Consider the following 12344-nt stretch of genomic DNA (forward strand, 5'->3'; position numbering starts at 1 on the left):
ACACTGGGGATCGAGCCCAGCATCGAGAGAGAGAGAGAGAGAGAGAGAGAGAGAGAGAGAGAGAGAGAGAGAGAGAAGAGAGAGAGAGAGAGAGAGAGAGAAAGAGAAAGAGAGAGAGAAAGAGAAACATCAGTGATGAGAGAGAATCATTGATTGGCTGCCTCCTGCACGCTCCACACTGGGGATCGAGCCCGCAACCTGGGCATGTGCCCTGACTGGGAATTGAACCATGAGCTCCTGGTTTATAGGTTGATGCTCAACCACTGAGCCATGCTGGCTGGGCAGGAGAGGCTAGCTAGCACCTGAAAGATTCAAGAAGAGTATCAATAATAGCTTATGTTGATCAAGCACTTAGTGAATTTGAAGCATTTTTATATGGATTATCTCACTTCATTCTCACAAGGATATATAAGAAAAGTGCAGTGCTTAAGCAATTTGTCAAGGTCATAAATAGTGAGGGTCAGGACTAAAACCTAAGCATCACCCAGCCAGTGTGGTTTAGTGGTTGAGTATCGACCCATGCACAAGAGGTCGCTGGTTCAATTCCTGGTCTGGGGGCATGCAAGAGGCAGCTGATCTAGTTGATGTTTCTCCCTCGTCGATGTTTCTATCTCTCACTCTCTGTCTCACTCTCCCTTCCTCTCTCTCTAAAAAGAAAAAAAATCAATAAAAACCATATTAAAAACAAAACACCTAAGCAGTACCAAGTTAACATACAAACTCTTAACTATGGTGCTTTTTACTATACAATATAGAAAGAGGTCACTTATTGCAGAAAAAGATTTGTGAAATTTATAAAATAATATTGCAATCCAAGCAACCTAGAAGACGATTCCAGGTAAAGATTGTGAATATCCCTGCCAATGTCAGCGTCCTAACTGTCCAAACAGGTACAAATAGAACATAAGGATAATGGAAAAATAGGAGGAGCAAGCCGACAGCGAAAACACCAAGACTGTTTCAAATGTGATATTGGAGATTCCCATACAATTACTACGGCCCAGGCTGTAGCAGTCTTCTTGAGAGTGCAGGTTTAAGAAATTATCCAAAGTAAGAGAGACACTTATGTTCAAGGATTTTTCGTTTTTATCATGTGCCAGACTCCCTTCAAGGGGCTGGAACTACAGCATCAAACAAAAACATTGAACCTTATGCTTTAGTGCGAAAAGGTAGCATATAGTGATAAAGAGCTACGGAAAAAGTAAGGAACTGTCAGAGGTAGAGATTTGTCAGAAGGGCAGACTGCTAATTAGATGACATATATGTAAGGGGAGAACTGCAGGAGGTGAGGGTTCAAGATGTATGATAACTGTTAAGAAAAAAGTTCTACAAAAAGGGAATAGCAGTTGCAAAACCTCGAGGGGAGAACATGCTGGAGAAACAACAAGGAGGCCACTGTGGTTAAAACGGTGGTGGGTAAGCAGTTATCAGATCATAAAGGGCCTATTAGGCCTTTAGAAAAGTTTGGCTTTTCCTCTGAGAATAGGAATCCATTGCAGATTTTGAGCATAAAAGAAATATGATTTAACTTATTTATGTAAGGACCTAGAAGCAGAGAGACTAGTGCAGCCATTATTAGAATAATACAGACAAGAGACAATGGGAGACTTGAACTTGGGTAGTGGAGGGGGAAGAAGTGGTTACTTTTGCTGCATTTATTTAGAAGGCAGAGCTAATAAGATCTGATAGATTTATATAAATATAACAGAAAGAGGAGTCCAAAATGACTCAAAGGATTTTGGTCTGGAAGGATGAAGTTGCCATTTACTGGGAAGAGTAGGTAGGAAGGTGATTGAAATGTAGGGCATCATTTCAAACTTCACAAATAGAAAATCAATTTGGAAGTTGGATATAGAGTTGGGATTTCTGGGAAGAGGTTCAAGGCTAGAGTTTGTGGTTTTTTGTTTTTAAGAATGTAGATACAGCATGAATGGGGAAGAACTTAAGCAATGATCCATAAGTTGGAAGGAATTCAGAAAAATGGGGGGGGGGGGATACCCAGAAACTGAGAGATGATGGGTGCATAATTTATAATCATACAAATAGAAAGATGGATCAAGTATCTGATGAAGCATCACCATCCTCTCTGTTCTTTGGCTTTGGAGTGTTTTTTCATTCTCTTTTCCTTTATCTCCATGTCCAATCTCCAGTTCATCAGGAGACCCTCTTTTCATATGTTGCATTGCCAATTTTTTTCTGGTTCTGTGGCTAACAATTTAAACCATGGCTTGTTATCGTGTCCTGTATGTGTGGCAGCTGCAGTTCTCTCTTTTTTAAAAATATTTTTTTATTGTTTTCGGAGAGGACGAGAGGGAGATAGAAACATCAGTGATGAGAGAAAATCATTGATTGGCTGCCACCTGCACACCGCCTACTGGGGATCGAGCCTGCAACCCAGGCATGTACCCTTGACTGGAATCAAAACTGGGACCCTTCAGTCTGCAGGCTGACCCTCTGTCCACAGAGCCAAACCAGCTAGTGCTGCAATTCTCTTTTTCAGACAGCATTATGCAATTCCCCTTATCAACAGCTTTCTATAGTGTTTTGTTGTATATTCAGAAATTTCTGTTTAGTTTTCCATATGCCTGCTTCCCTGATTTCTCTTTCCTAACAAATTCAATTCCGTGCAGCTTCTTTTTTGGCTAAGTATCTTTCCTTGAATATTCACCACTAGTCATTTTTTTTCTAAACCTGAATCCTTCAGAAAGCCTTTCCTTTTAAGAACCCATACTGATTTTTATTTTGCCCCAGTCTCTTCAGTTCTATGTAACATGTATGTGGCTTCTTCACATGGGTATGTGCAAGGTATATATTCAATAAATTTTATTAATAAAATTTACTTACTGAAAAATGTTCCATTAAGTAAAGTTTTTTTTAATAGGATGAAAGATATGATCATTTGGACCCTGCTGAAATGGAAAAAGTTGAAAAATATATCAATGAAGCCATGGGTTGGCTGAACAGTAAGATGAATGCACAGAATAAACTAAGTCTCACTCAAGATCCTGTGGTGAAAGTTTCAGAAATAGTTGCAAAGTCAAAGGTAAGAAACTATAGAATTCTCTTTTTAAGGGGTTCAAGCACTAAAATTTTTTAATGGGAGTCATAATTTTTTATTTTGAAAAAATTCTAGGTGGGTCATCTCTGTTCCTTGATTTCATTAGTCACACAAGGCCTTTTTTAAAAAAAAAATTTTAAGTGTAATGGCAGAATGAAATAAAGCACTTTGCCAACTTTTGACTGTCAAATATGTTAGACTTTTCTGGATTGGGTAAGACCTCTAAGTCTCCATTGTAAACTTGGCAGTTACGGTCAGTCTTTGCATAATTCAAAATGTGTTAAGTCCTAAAGTAAAATCTTATTTCTAGGATAAAGTTTCTATTCTGAAAACATTACTACTGAAAATTTCAGTTGATCATAGAAAACATAAAAATAGGGCACAAACTTTTCAATAAAGATCAGCATCGCCCTAGCTGGTGTGGCTTAGTGGATAGAGCATCGACCTGTAGACTCAAGGGTCCCGGGTTCGATTCCGGTCGAGGGCATGTACCTTGGTTGTGGGCACACCCCCAGTGGGAAGTGTGCAGGAGGCAGCTGATCGATGTTTCTCTCTCATCGGTGTTTCTAACTCTCTATCCCTCTCCCTTCCTCTCTGTAAAAAATCAATAAAATATATTTTTTTAAAAAAATCAGCATCAACATAGGAATATGAATAAAGACATTGGATAAGCAGTTGACAAAAGAAATACATGTTCAATAAAAATATGGAAAATATAAAAAGTATTGTTTATCCTTATCACTAATCTAAAAAATACAAATCTCTTTTCACCCATCTGAAGTTGTGTGTTTACATTTATAATCTTGCCATAATTGTCAAGGGTATGAAGATGAATGCTTTCCCTGCATAACTTGGTTAAATTTGTTTCAACTTTTCTGGGATATTGTATCACAATATGCATACAAATTTAAAGTGAGTAGGCACTTTAACCTGGAAATCACATTTCTAGGAATTCATCCTAAATTGATTATTGCACAGGTATATGCAGATTAAATACCCTTGTTTATAATAGCAAAAAATTGGAAACACCTAAAATACCTATCAGTAAGCAAGTCAATGAATAAATTGATACATCCATATAACACACTGTAGTCATTAAATATTTTAAGTATAGAGATACATCTATTTATATATAAAGATGTGTGCAACATATTGAGTGAAAAATGAAGATTACAGAATATAAAGTTATCTCACTGTATAAATTAATGTGTTAATAGATGGATATATTTGTATATATGTGTGTGCCTGGACATTCATTTAGAAGGATCATCACCCAAAATGTTAGTATCTGTAGGATATGGAATTTCAGATGGTTTTTCACCTAGTATGTTTTTAGGTATCTGATGTTTTTTAACAGAAACAGGTATTATTTTAATCAAATAGAGCACTAAACGTATTTTCCTTTTGAGAAAGTTTTGCAAAGAAGCTGTAATAATTTATTCCTCATCAAATGAAGTGCTAAGCATGATGAAAGCAGTTTGCCATTAAAACATTCCCCCAGGATGTTAATCCCTATCTTTCCATCCCTATCTCAATCTCTGTGACACCGGTCTTGAAAATATTTTAATGGTCTTTTTGGTATATGTATATAGAAATTAATTAATTAATTAATTAGTAAATAAAGCAAGCAACAATTTAGAAATACTTGTATTTCTTCTAAATTATTAAATTGCATTTACTTTCATGGCTTATTCTCTCAACATAAAAGGCTGCTCAGTTGTTTTAAAAAAGTAAAGTTAGTGTGTATGTTTTCATGTAAATGTTGAGAAATATCAATTCATGAAATAGGTTCTGACATAATTCTCATAACAGAGCAGTGGGCATATTTTAATGAAATTAATTAAAAGTTATTTGCAATAGTAATTCAAAAAGAATTATGCATCCCTATGTTAATTACAGCATTTTTGTAGTAGCTAAGATAAAGAAGCAAATTAGGTGTCTGTTGATAGGTGAATGGATAAGGAAGATGGAATATTACTCAGCCATAAAAAAGAATGAAAAATTGCCACTTGCCACAACATGAATGGACCTAGAAGGTGTTATGCTAAGTGAAATAAGTCCAGTAGAGAAAGAAAAATAGCATATGATTTTAGTTTATGTGTACAATCTGAAAATCAAGACAAAATAGAAACAGACTTCATGATACAGAGAACAAAAGTGATGGTTGCCAAAGAGGAAGGGGAAGAGGGATAAGTATAAGAGGTGAAGAAGGAGGGAAGGATAAGAGGCACAAACTTCCAGTTATAAAATAAAGGCATTATGGAGATAAAATGTAAAGCATAAAGAAAATAGTCAATGATACCATAATAACTTTGTATGGTGACAGTTAATAGACTTATTGTGGTGATCATATCATAAGGTATATAAATGTTAAATCAGTATAGTATGTTGTACACCTGAAAGTAACATCATATTGTATGTCAACTATAATAAAAAAATTTTAATGTTTAAAAATAAATAATAATGATTCCTGCTGAAGGTAAACTATATTTTAAATTATGAGGAACCAATTTTTAGGAAGATTCTATATAAAAACCAGTTAAAGATTAAAAAGTTCCACTGACATGCACTAGCACAGAAGGTAAATCTCTCATTGAGGTATTTGAAGAAACTCAGTTGGTTATGTAACTGAGCTAACATAAATTCAGGAGTGTGGAATTATATGGAAATTTAGAAAGTTAATGTGGAATTTAACAGTGGAATTTTTAATGTAATCAATATCCTTCATGTCTTTAGGAACTGGATAATTTCTGTAACCCCATCATTTACAAACCCAAACCAAAAGTAGAGGTTGCAGAAGACAATGCAAAAGCTAATAGCGAACACAACGGACAGATGGATGGACAGAGTGGGACTGAAACTAAACCAGATACAACAAAAGACAGCTCACAGCATACTAAATCTTCTGGAGAGATGGAAGTGGACTAAGTCTTAAATTTACCTTCACATAATTCAAACAGTGCAAGTAACCATGGGATCCATTCTTCTTTTACATCTGATACACACAACAGATGTTCAGTTGTTCTTGACCACTTTTTGTCATTTGTTATTTGGAGTAGTTTTGAAAAGTGTTTTATATTGAGTACACATCTATTAATTTCCATTGCTGCTTATGTGAAGCTTTAGCTGAATATAGATTTACAAGTCAGTTTAAGCTCTCCTAATATATTTTATATCACATGCAAGATTGATATGTAGTTGGCCACAGTCTATCTTATTTAAAGCTTCTACTTGGATAAACTTCAGCTTCTTATTCAGGAAAGTACACTGTATTGCACTATCGTCGCAGAAGCATAGATATAACTGATCATTATTTTGAAAAACAAATATTGAAACTGATGTGGTTTAAAGTCACTGGGGCACTGACTTTTTCCTAGTTATTGTATTGTTCTAACTTAAATATTAAAACAAATAAGAGGTTCCTTGACAAATTAGTCCATCTCATTGGTGTGTCATGAGAACTCCAAAAGCTTTGCTTTCATCACGTAAATGAACCAAATCGCACGTTGAAAGGGAAAATGCATAATTTTATGTTAAGGTGACACCAGCTGTTTTCTTCCTTTATTAGAAATGTGGATTGATGTTTTCCTAGAGTAATTCAGTATCATTTTCACTTGAAACTTCTGATCTACTTATCCTGAAGAACTGCTGCTGCTACTAGCCTAAAGAAAGCTTTTTTATGAAAATACGTTCATGTGAAGTGGGAAATGCTGTTGACCTACTCAGACATGCATCTGTAATATTGATAGCCTGTTTCAGTTTTGATAGTTGTTTTAGTTTTATGAATTGATTCTGTTAATATCTTAACACAGGGAAGGGGGAAATGGCACAATGTATTGCATTATGTACACTTATCACTGAAGTACTTAATGTTAAGATATAGAAAAACACTATTAAATAAGTGGTAATACTTGAAAAGAATCACTTATACCCTAAGTCTTAGGAAATAATGCTTGTAATGAACTTAACTATGTTACATATCAATAGGCAAAATAGAGAATGTTACAGAGTTTAATATGATGTGATTAAATTATAATTCCTGCTATATATTACCTGTTCAGACCTTGGCTCCAGTTTTGGTGCTTCTTACATAAATTATATGGGACAAGGGACTGTGAAATTAAGATATTTTAAGGACTTAATCTGTGTTTCATCACCAGATTTGTTCACATTGTTCAGTTCTGTCCACAGGCTTGAAATTAACTGGGAGTAGACTGAAATGATTTTTAAACCTATAAGAAGCATAGACAATGCCTGGGTTCTTGTATTTAATGCCAATCAACTAGATTGACCTAATACTGAAATTTTCAAAGGCTCATTTTTTCCCCAAAGCTAAACCTTTACATTGAGAATAATTAATATTCACTTAAGTAGTACATATTGAGAGTTTAATATCTTTATGGATGGTCATTATTTCTCACAACTAGTTCTCTAAGAGAGATTTTTGTTTCTACAATGTAGTCTGCACTGAAAGGGGAGTGTGGAGGGAGTGCACTTTCCAGGGATGTTTATTCATCCTTTTTGAGGAAGATGTCCCTTGTTTGCATTTTTAAAAATCATATATCCTCAATATATTTTAATGTTTTCTAGTCTTTAAACTGTCCTTGTTACAATACATTTAAAATGAAATAATTATATCCATTAGTAATAAGTGATAAAGTACCTTATTATAAAAAGCATTTATCAGTTACTTTTCATTTATATGTTGAATGTATATGTTCATTTGGGGAAGAATAAAATTATTAAAGGGAATTCATAACAATACAAGTAAGGAGTTTATAGCTTTTTCTTGAGTTAGCAAGACCACCACTATCACTATTTTAGGAGCTATTCCTCAGAAACCTCTTAGGAATAAATGTGGGAACAACCCTTTCTTCATCTTAATTGTCTAGTATGTCCTGATATTTTTCATTCCTTAAATCAGTTTATGTAGTTCTGTGTTTTGGTCCGATATATAACATTCCAATTGTTGCAGTTATATAACACTTAATGAGTTAAATACATCCAAAGATAATATGTATGCTTTTTACCTATTTAATCAATTTATATTTTCAAACACTCTTTAACCTTATTATGTAGTTATTTATTGACTACATGTAGTTCTTCTACAAGAGAATGTTCTCCTGTACAGTTTTGGGTAGGTAGTATGGTTTAGTTTAATTTTAATCACTGAAATATGCAGTGCTAGACAAAAGAATTAAATATTTTTTTCCAAAGCAAAAGCCATTATAGATTTTTAAAAGATACATAGCAAAATAGACTGTTTTCCTATAGTAGGCAAATAAGGACTAAGTATAAGAAATATCTAGGATGATCTACACCAGGGGTCCTCAAACTACGGCCCGAGGGCCACATGTGGCCCGCTGAAAACATTTATCCGGCCCGCCGGGTGTTTTTGCCACCACTGCCTGTCCTGCTTAGCAGCCGACTCATCCCGGGCCCGCAGTGCACATATGTGGAATGTCTGAGGGACAGTGAACTGGCCCCCTGTTTAAAAAGTTTGAGGACCTCTGATCTACACTAATAAAAGAGAAAGATGCAAATTGACCATATCTTTGCCACGCCCACCAGCCAATCAGGGGTGAGTATGAAAATTAACCCAGCAAAGCTGGCGAGTTAATTTGCATATGCAGGTGTCGAGCTGCCTGGGGTAGGGTGGGGCGTAGATGTTCTGCACTGCCCCAGCCACTTCCGGCAATATGGGGAGGCGGAAAGGCGGCTCCAGCCATAGAGAAGGCGGTGCCGATATCCAGGGAAAGGAAGGCCCATTCTTGCACGAATCTTCGTGCATCAGGCCTCTAGTTAATAAATATTAGTATATTCTGACTATGGAAAAATATAAATTCTTTGGTTTGAAAAATAACTTTTTTTTTATTGTTTAAAGTATTACACATAGTAGTACATATATATCCTTTTTTTCCCCCATTGACCTTCCCCCAGCCTCCCCTACCCTCTGTTGAAAAATAACTCTTGATAGCCTATTATTATGATTATAAAAACAAACACTGCTCAATAATATAGCAATAATATAACAAATTTTTATTCCTTAGCAGTAATCAGAATTCTTGAGTTTTAAAATAACTAGAAACAGCACACCAAAGAATTGGACTATTTGAATATCAGATAATCTCAGTTTTAAAAGGGTAACTGGTCTCTTATTAAGAACTAAAGATTTCTTAGACTTTTGGGGGTGGCAGTTTTTAGTATGTTCATGATTATTTCCTTGATAGAACTCTGTATTAATTTTGGGGCTCAGTTATCAATATAATAAAATGGTAGTGTTAAAGCATTTTATCCAAATTAGCACATCTTTAACTATTTTGAAAAATTATTCATATTTAAAGACAATAGATACTTGAATACAGTAATCAAATTAGCTTATTTCAGTTTGTCCCAAAATAGATATAGCCATCCCTCTTTTTCATCAATTTAAACTGTAAACATTCCCATTAAGAATTTTTTGTTGTAATTATTGTTAATCCTCACCTGAGGATATTTTTTCCCATTGATTTTTTAGAGAGAGTGGAAGGGAGAGAGGAAGGGGGGGGGACACAAAGAGAGAGAGAGAAAGAGAGAGAGAGAGAGAGAGAGAGAGAGAAAACAGATGTGAGAGCCTCACATCAACTCATCGCCTCAGGCACATGCCCTGACCAGAGCCTGTAATCAAATCCTCGACCCTTCCATGCCCAGGCCAAAGCTCTAACCACAGAACAACACCAGCCAGGGCAAGATTATTTTGTTTTTTGTTTTTTCAATATTTTGTTTTAATGGTTGGTTTTGCTTGTCCACACAAATTAATGCTAAGGCAAGATTTACAAGTCATAAATTACTAGAAAAACAGAGTTCATGTTTCTCACCTTGTAGAATTTTACAACAAAAAAACTTCAGTTCTAAAGTAAATGTTATTTTGTGTTTAAACTTTGGAAGTTTTGAGTTTTAAGTGGAATTTTATTTTGTGGTATTTGATTCTGTAAAACTTAATCAGAGGCATATAACTAATTGTATTGCTCTATTAATATTTGACATCTGATAGCATAAATTAAATAGCAACTGCTAACTTTTCAAATGATGTACGTAGGGACACTTACAAAGTTGGATACTGATAGTGTATCCTTTTAATGTGTTTTTAACTGAGTGATTTAGCAAACTAAATCTTCTTAAAGCAGTCAGTTTCAGAAGATAGACTTTTTGATCAAAAAAGAAAAACAGGTTTAAAATTACCTTTTGTTTTTTATCAAGGTCTGATTTAAAGTATTTTAAAGTAATTCTCTGGAAGCACATAAACTTTTCTTTTAATAATTTACAAAAAATTATTGCAAATAAAAAAACCAAGACTTTTAACCAAACAAAAAAGAAACTTTAGCCAAGACCGGTTTGGCTCAGTGGAGGGAGCGTCGGTCTGTGGACTGAAGGGTCCCAGGTTCGATTCCGGTCAAGGGCATGTGCCTTGGTTGCGGGCACATCCCCAGTGGGAGGTGTGCAGGAGGCAGCTGGTTGATGTTTCTCTCTCATCGATGTTTCTGACTCTCTATCTCTCTCCCTTTCTCTCTGTAAAATATCAATAAAAATATATTTAAAAAAAAAAAAAAAAAAGAAACTTTAGCTATTTTACTTTCACATCTATAATTTAAAATACACTATTCTTCTATGTATGCATATGTTTCCTTTGAAAGAAGCTTTGGGTTTACAATACGGCCACGTCTAAGTTTTTTCCTACTAAATTCAAGGGTAATTGTTTCACAGAATAAATGGGCACCTGGAATTTTTAGAATAACAAACTGCTTAGAAGAAGAGAAGAAAACGTTAATGTCTGTGGCAGTGGTTATCGATAGGTAGTAATGGCTTTTTCCATTTGCTGGTTCCCTAAAGGATACTTGACATATTGTTAGAGTATTAAAAGAAATACATTATCAAATGACTTGAGCTTTCAGTAAAAAAAAAAAAAAAAAAAAAAAAAACACAAAAAACCACAATTGAATCTTGAACATTTTGATTCAGTCTTTCAAATAGGTAAACATCCATAACAACAGTTAATTAATAGTATGATCTTTGCTTTGGAATCTCTAATTAGTATCATGTTCTAAGTCACAGGATAATTATTAGGGAAATGTACTGATACCTAGAAATGACCCATCCTATAAAGAGATGAGTGAAAATTCAACATGTTTTAGATAGTTTGATTGCATTATGATGTGTAAACTATAAATGGAAATGGTCCTTAGTCTTTTCTGTCACATTTTATTTACCTGTTTGTCCAGTTCTAGACTCTTAATAATCATTATATTTTTCAGAAGTCTATTTCTTTTTATTTTGAATTATTCTTTAGACCTTTTATTTCGTGAATTTTGAAAATTTAAATCATTTTTTTATTTTTCAATTACAATTGACAGTGTTATAGTTATATAACTAAGTGATCCTCCTGATAAATCTAGTTCCCATCTGATACCATGCATAGTTATTAGAATATTATTGACTATATTTCCTGTGCTATACTTTACATCCCCATGAATATTCTGTAACAATCAATTTGTATTTCTTAATCCCTTCACCTTTTTCACCCAACCCCCCTCCCGTTTGGCAGCCATTGAAATGTTCTCTGTATAAGTCTGTTTCTGTTCTGCTTTTGTTTATTTTGTTTTTTAAGATTGATGAGAGAGCCCTAGCTGGTTTGGCTCAGTGGGTAGAGCATCAGCCTGCGGACTGAAGGGTCTCAGGTTTGATTCCAGTCAAGGGCACATGCCCAGGTTTCGGGCTTGATCCCCAGTAGGGGGCATGCACGAGGCCACCAATCAATGATTCTCTCTCATCATTGATGTTTCTCTCTCTCCCTTCTCCCTCCCTCTCTGAAATCAATAAAGATATATTTTTTAAAAAAAGATTGATGAGAGATATATATTTATTGTCATTTTATTGTTCATATTTTTCATCTTTTTTTTTCTTCTTCTTAAAGAAGACCCTTTAACATTTCATGTAATACTGGTTTGGTGGTTATTAACTCTTTTAGCTTTTCCTTGTCTGTGAAGCTCTTTATGTCTTTTAGTTCTAAATGATTGCTTTGCTGGGTAATCTTGATTGTAGGTCTTTGCTAGTCATCACTTTGAATATTTCTTGCCACTGCCTTCTGGCCTGCAAAGTTTCTTTTGCGAAATCAACTGACAGTTATATGGGCATTCCCTTGTAGGTAACTAACTGCTTTTCTCTTACTGCTTTTAAGATTCTCTTTGTCTTTAACCTTTGGCATTTTAATTATGATGTGTCTTGGTGTGGGCTCTTTGGGTTCCTCTTG

General features: G+C 34.8%; 1 protein-coding gene across 3 annotated transcripts in view; it reads left to right on the plus strand.

Moving 5' to 3' along the window:
- Nucleotides 1-10651, plus strand: part of HSPA4L (heat shock protein family A (Hsp70) member 4 like) — a 59507-nt gene extending 48856 nt beyond the window's left edge. For all 3 annotated transcript variants that reach the window (XM_070415165.1, XM_070415164.1, XM_070415163.1), the window contains 2 exons: nucleotides 2882-3043; nucleotides 5795-10651. In XM_070415165.1, coding sequence (XP_070271266.1) covers nucleotides 2882-3043; nucleotides 5795-5986 — 354 coding nt within the window. In that variant the 3' untranslated portion in view covers nucleotides 5987-10651. The remainder of the gene's footprint in view (nucleotides 1-2881; nucleotides 3044-5794) is intronic.
- The last annotated feature ends 1693 nt before the right edge of the window (nucleotides 10652-12344 follow it).

Source organism: Myotis yumanensis, unplaced genomic scaffold (genome assembly GCF_028538775.1).
Source record: "Myotis yumanensis isolate MYYU_CA2020_CCGP unplaced genomic scaffold, mMyoYum1.0.hap1 SCAF_5, whole genome shotgun sequence".
Taxonomy (NCBI): Eukaryota; Metazoa; Chordata; class Mammalia; order Chiroptera; family Vespertilionidae; genus Myotis; species Myotis yumanensis.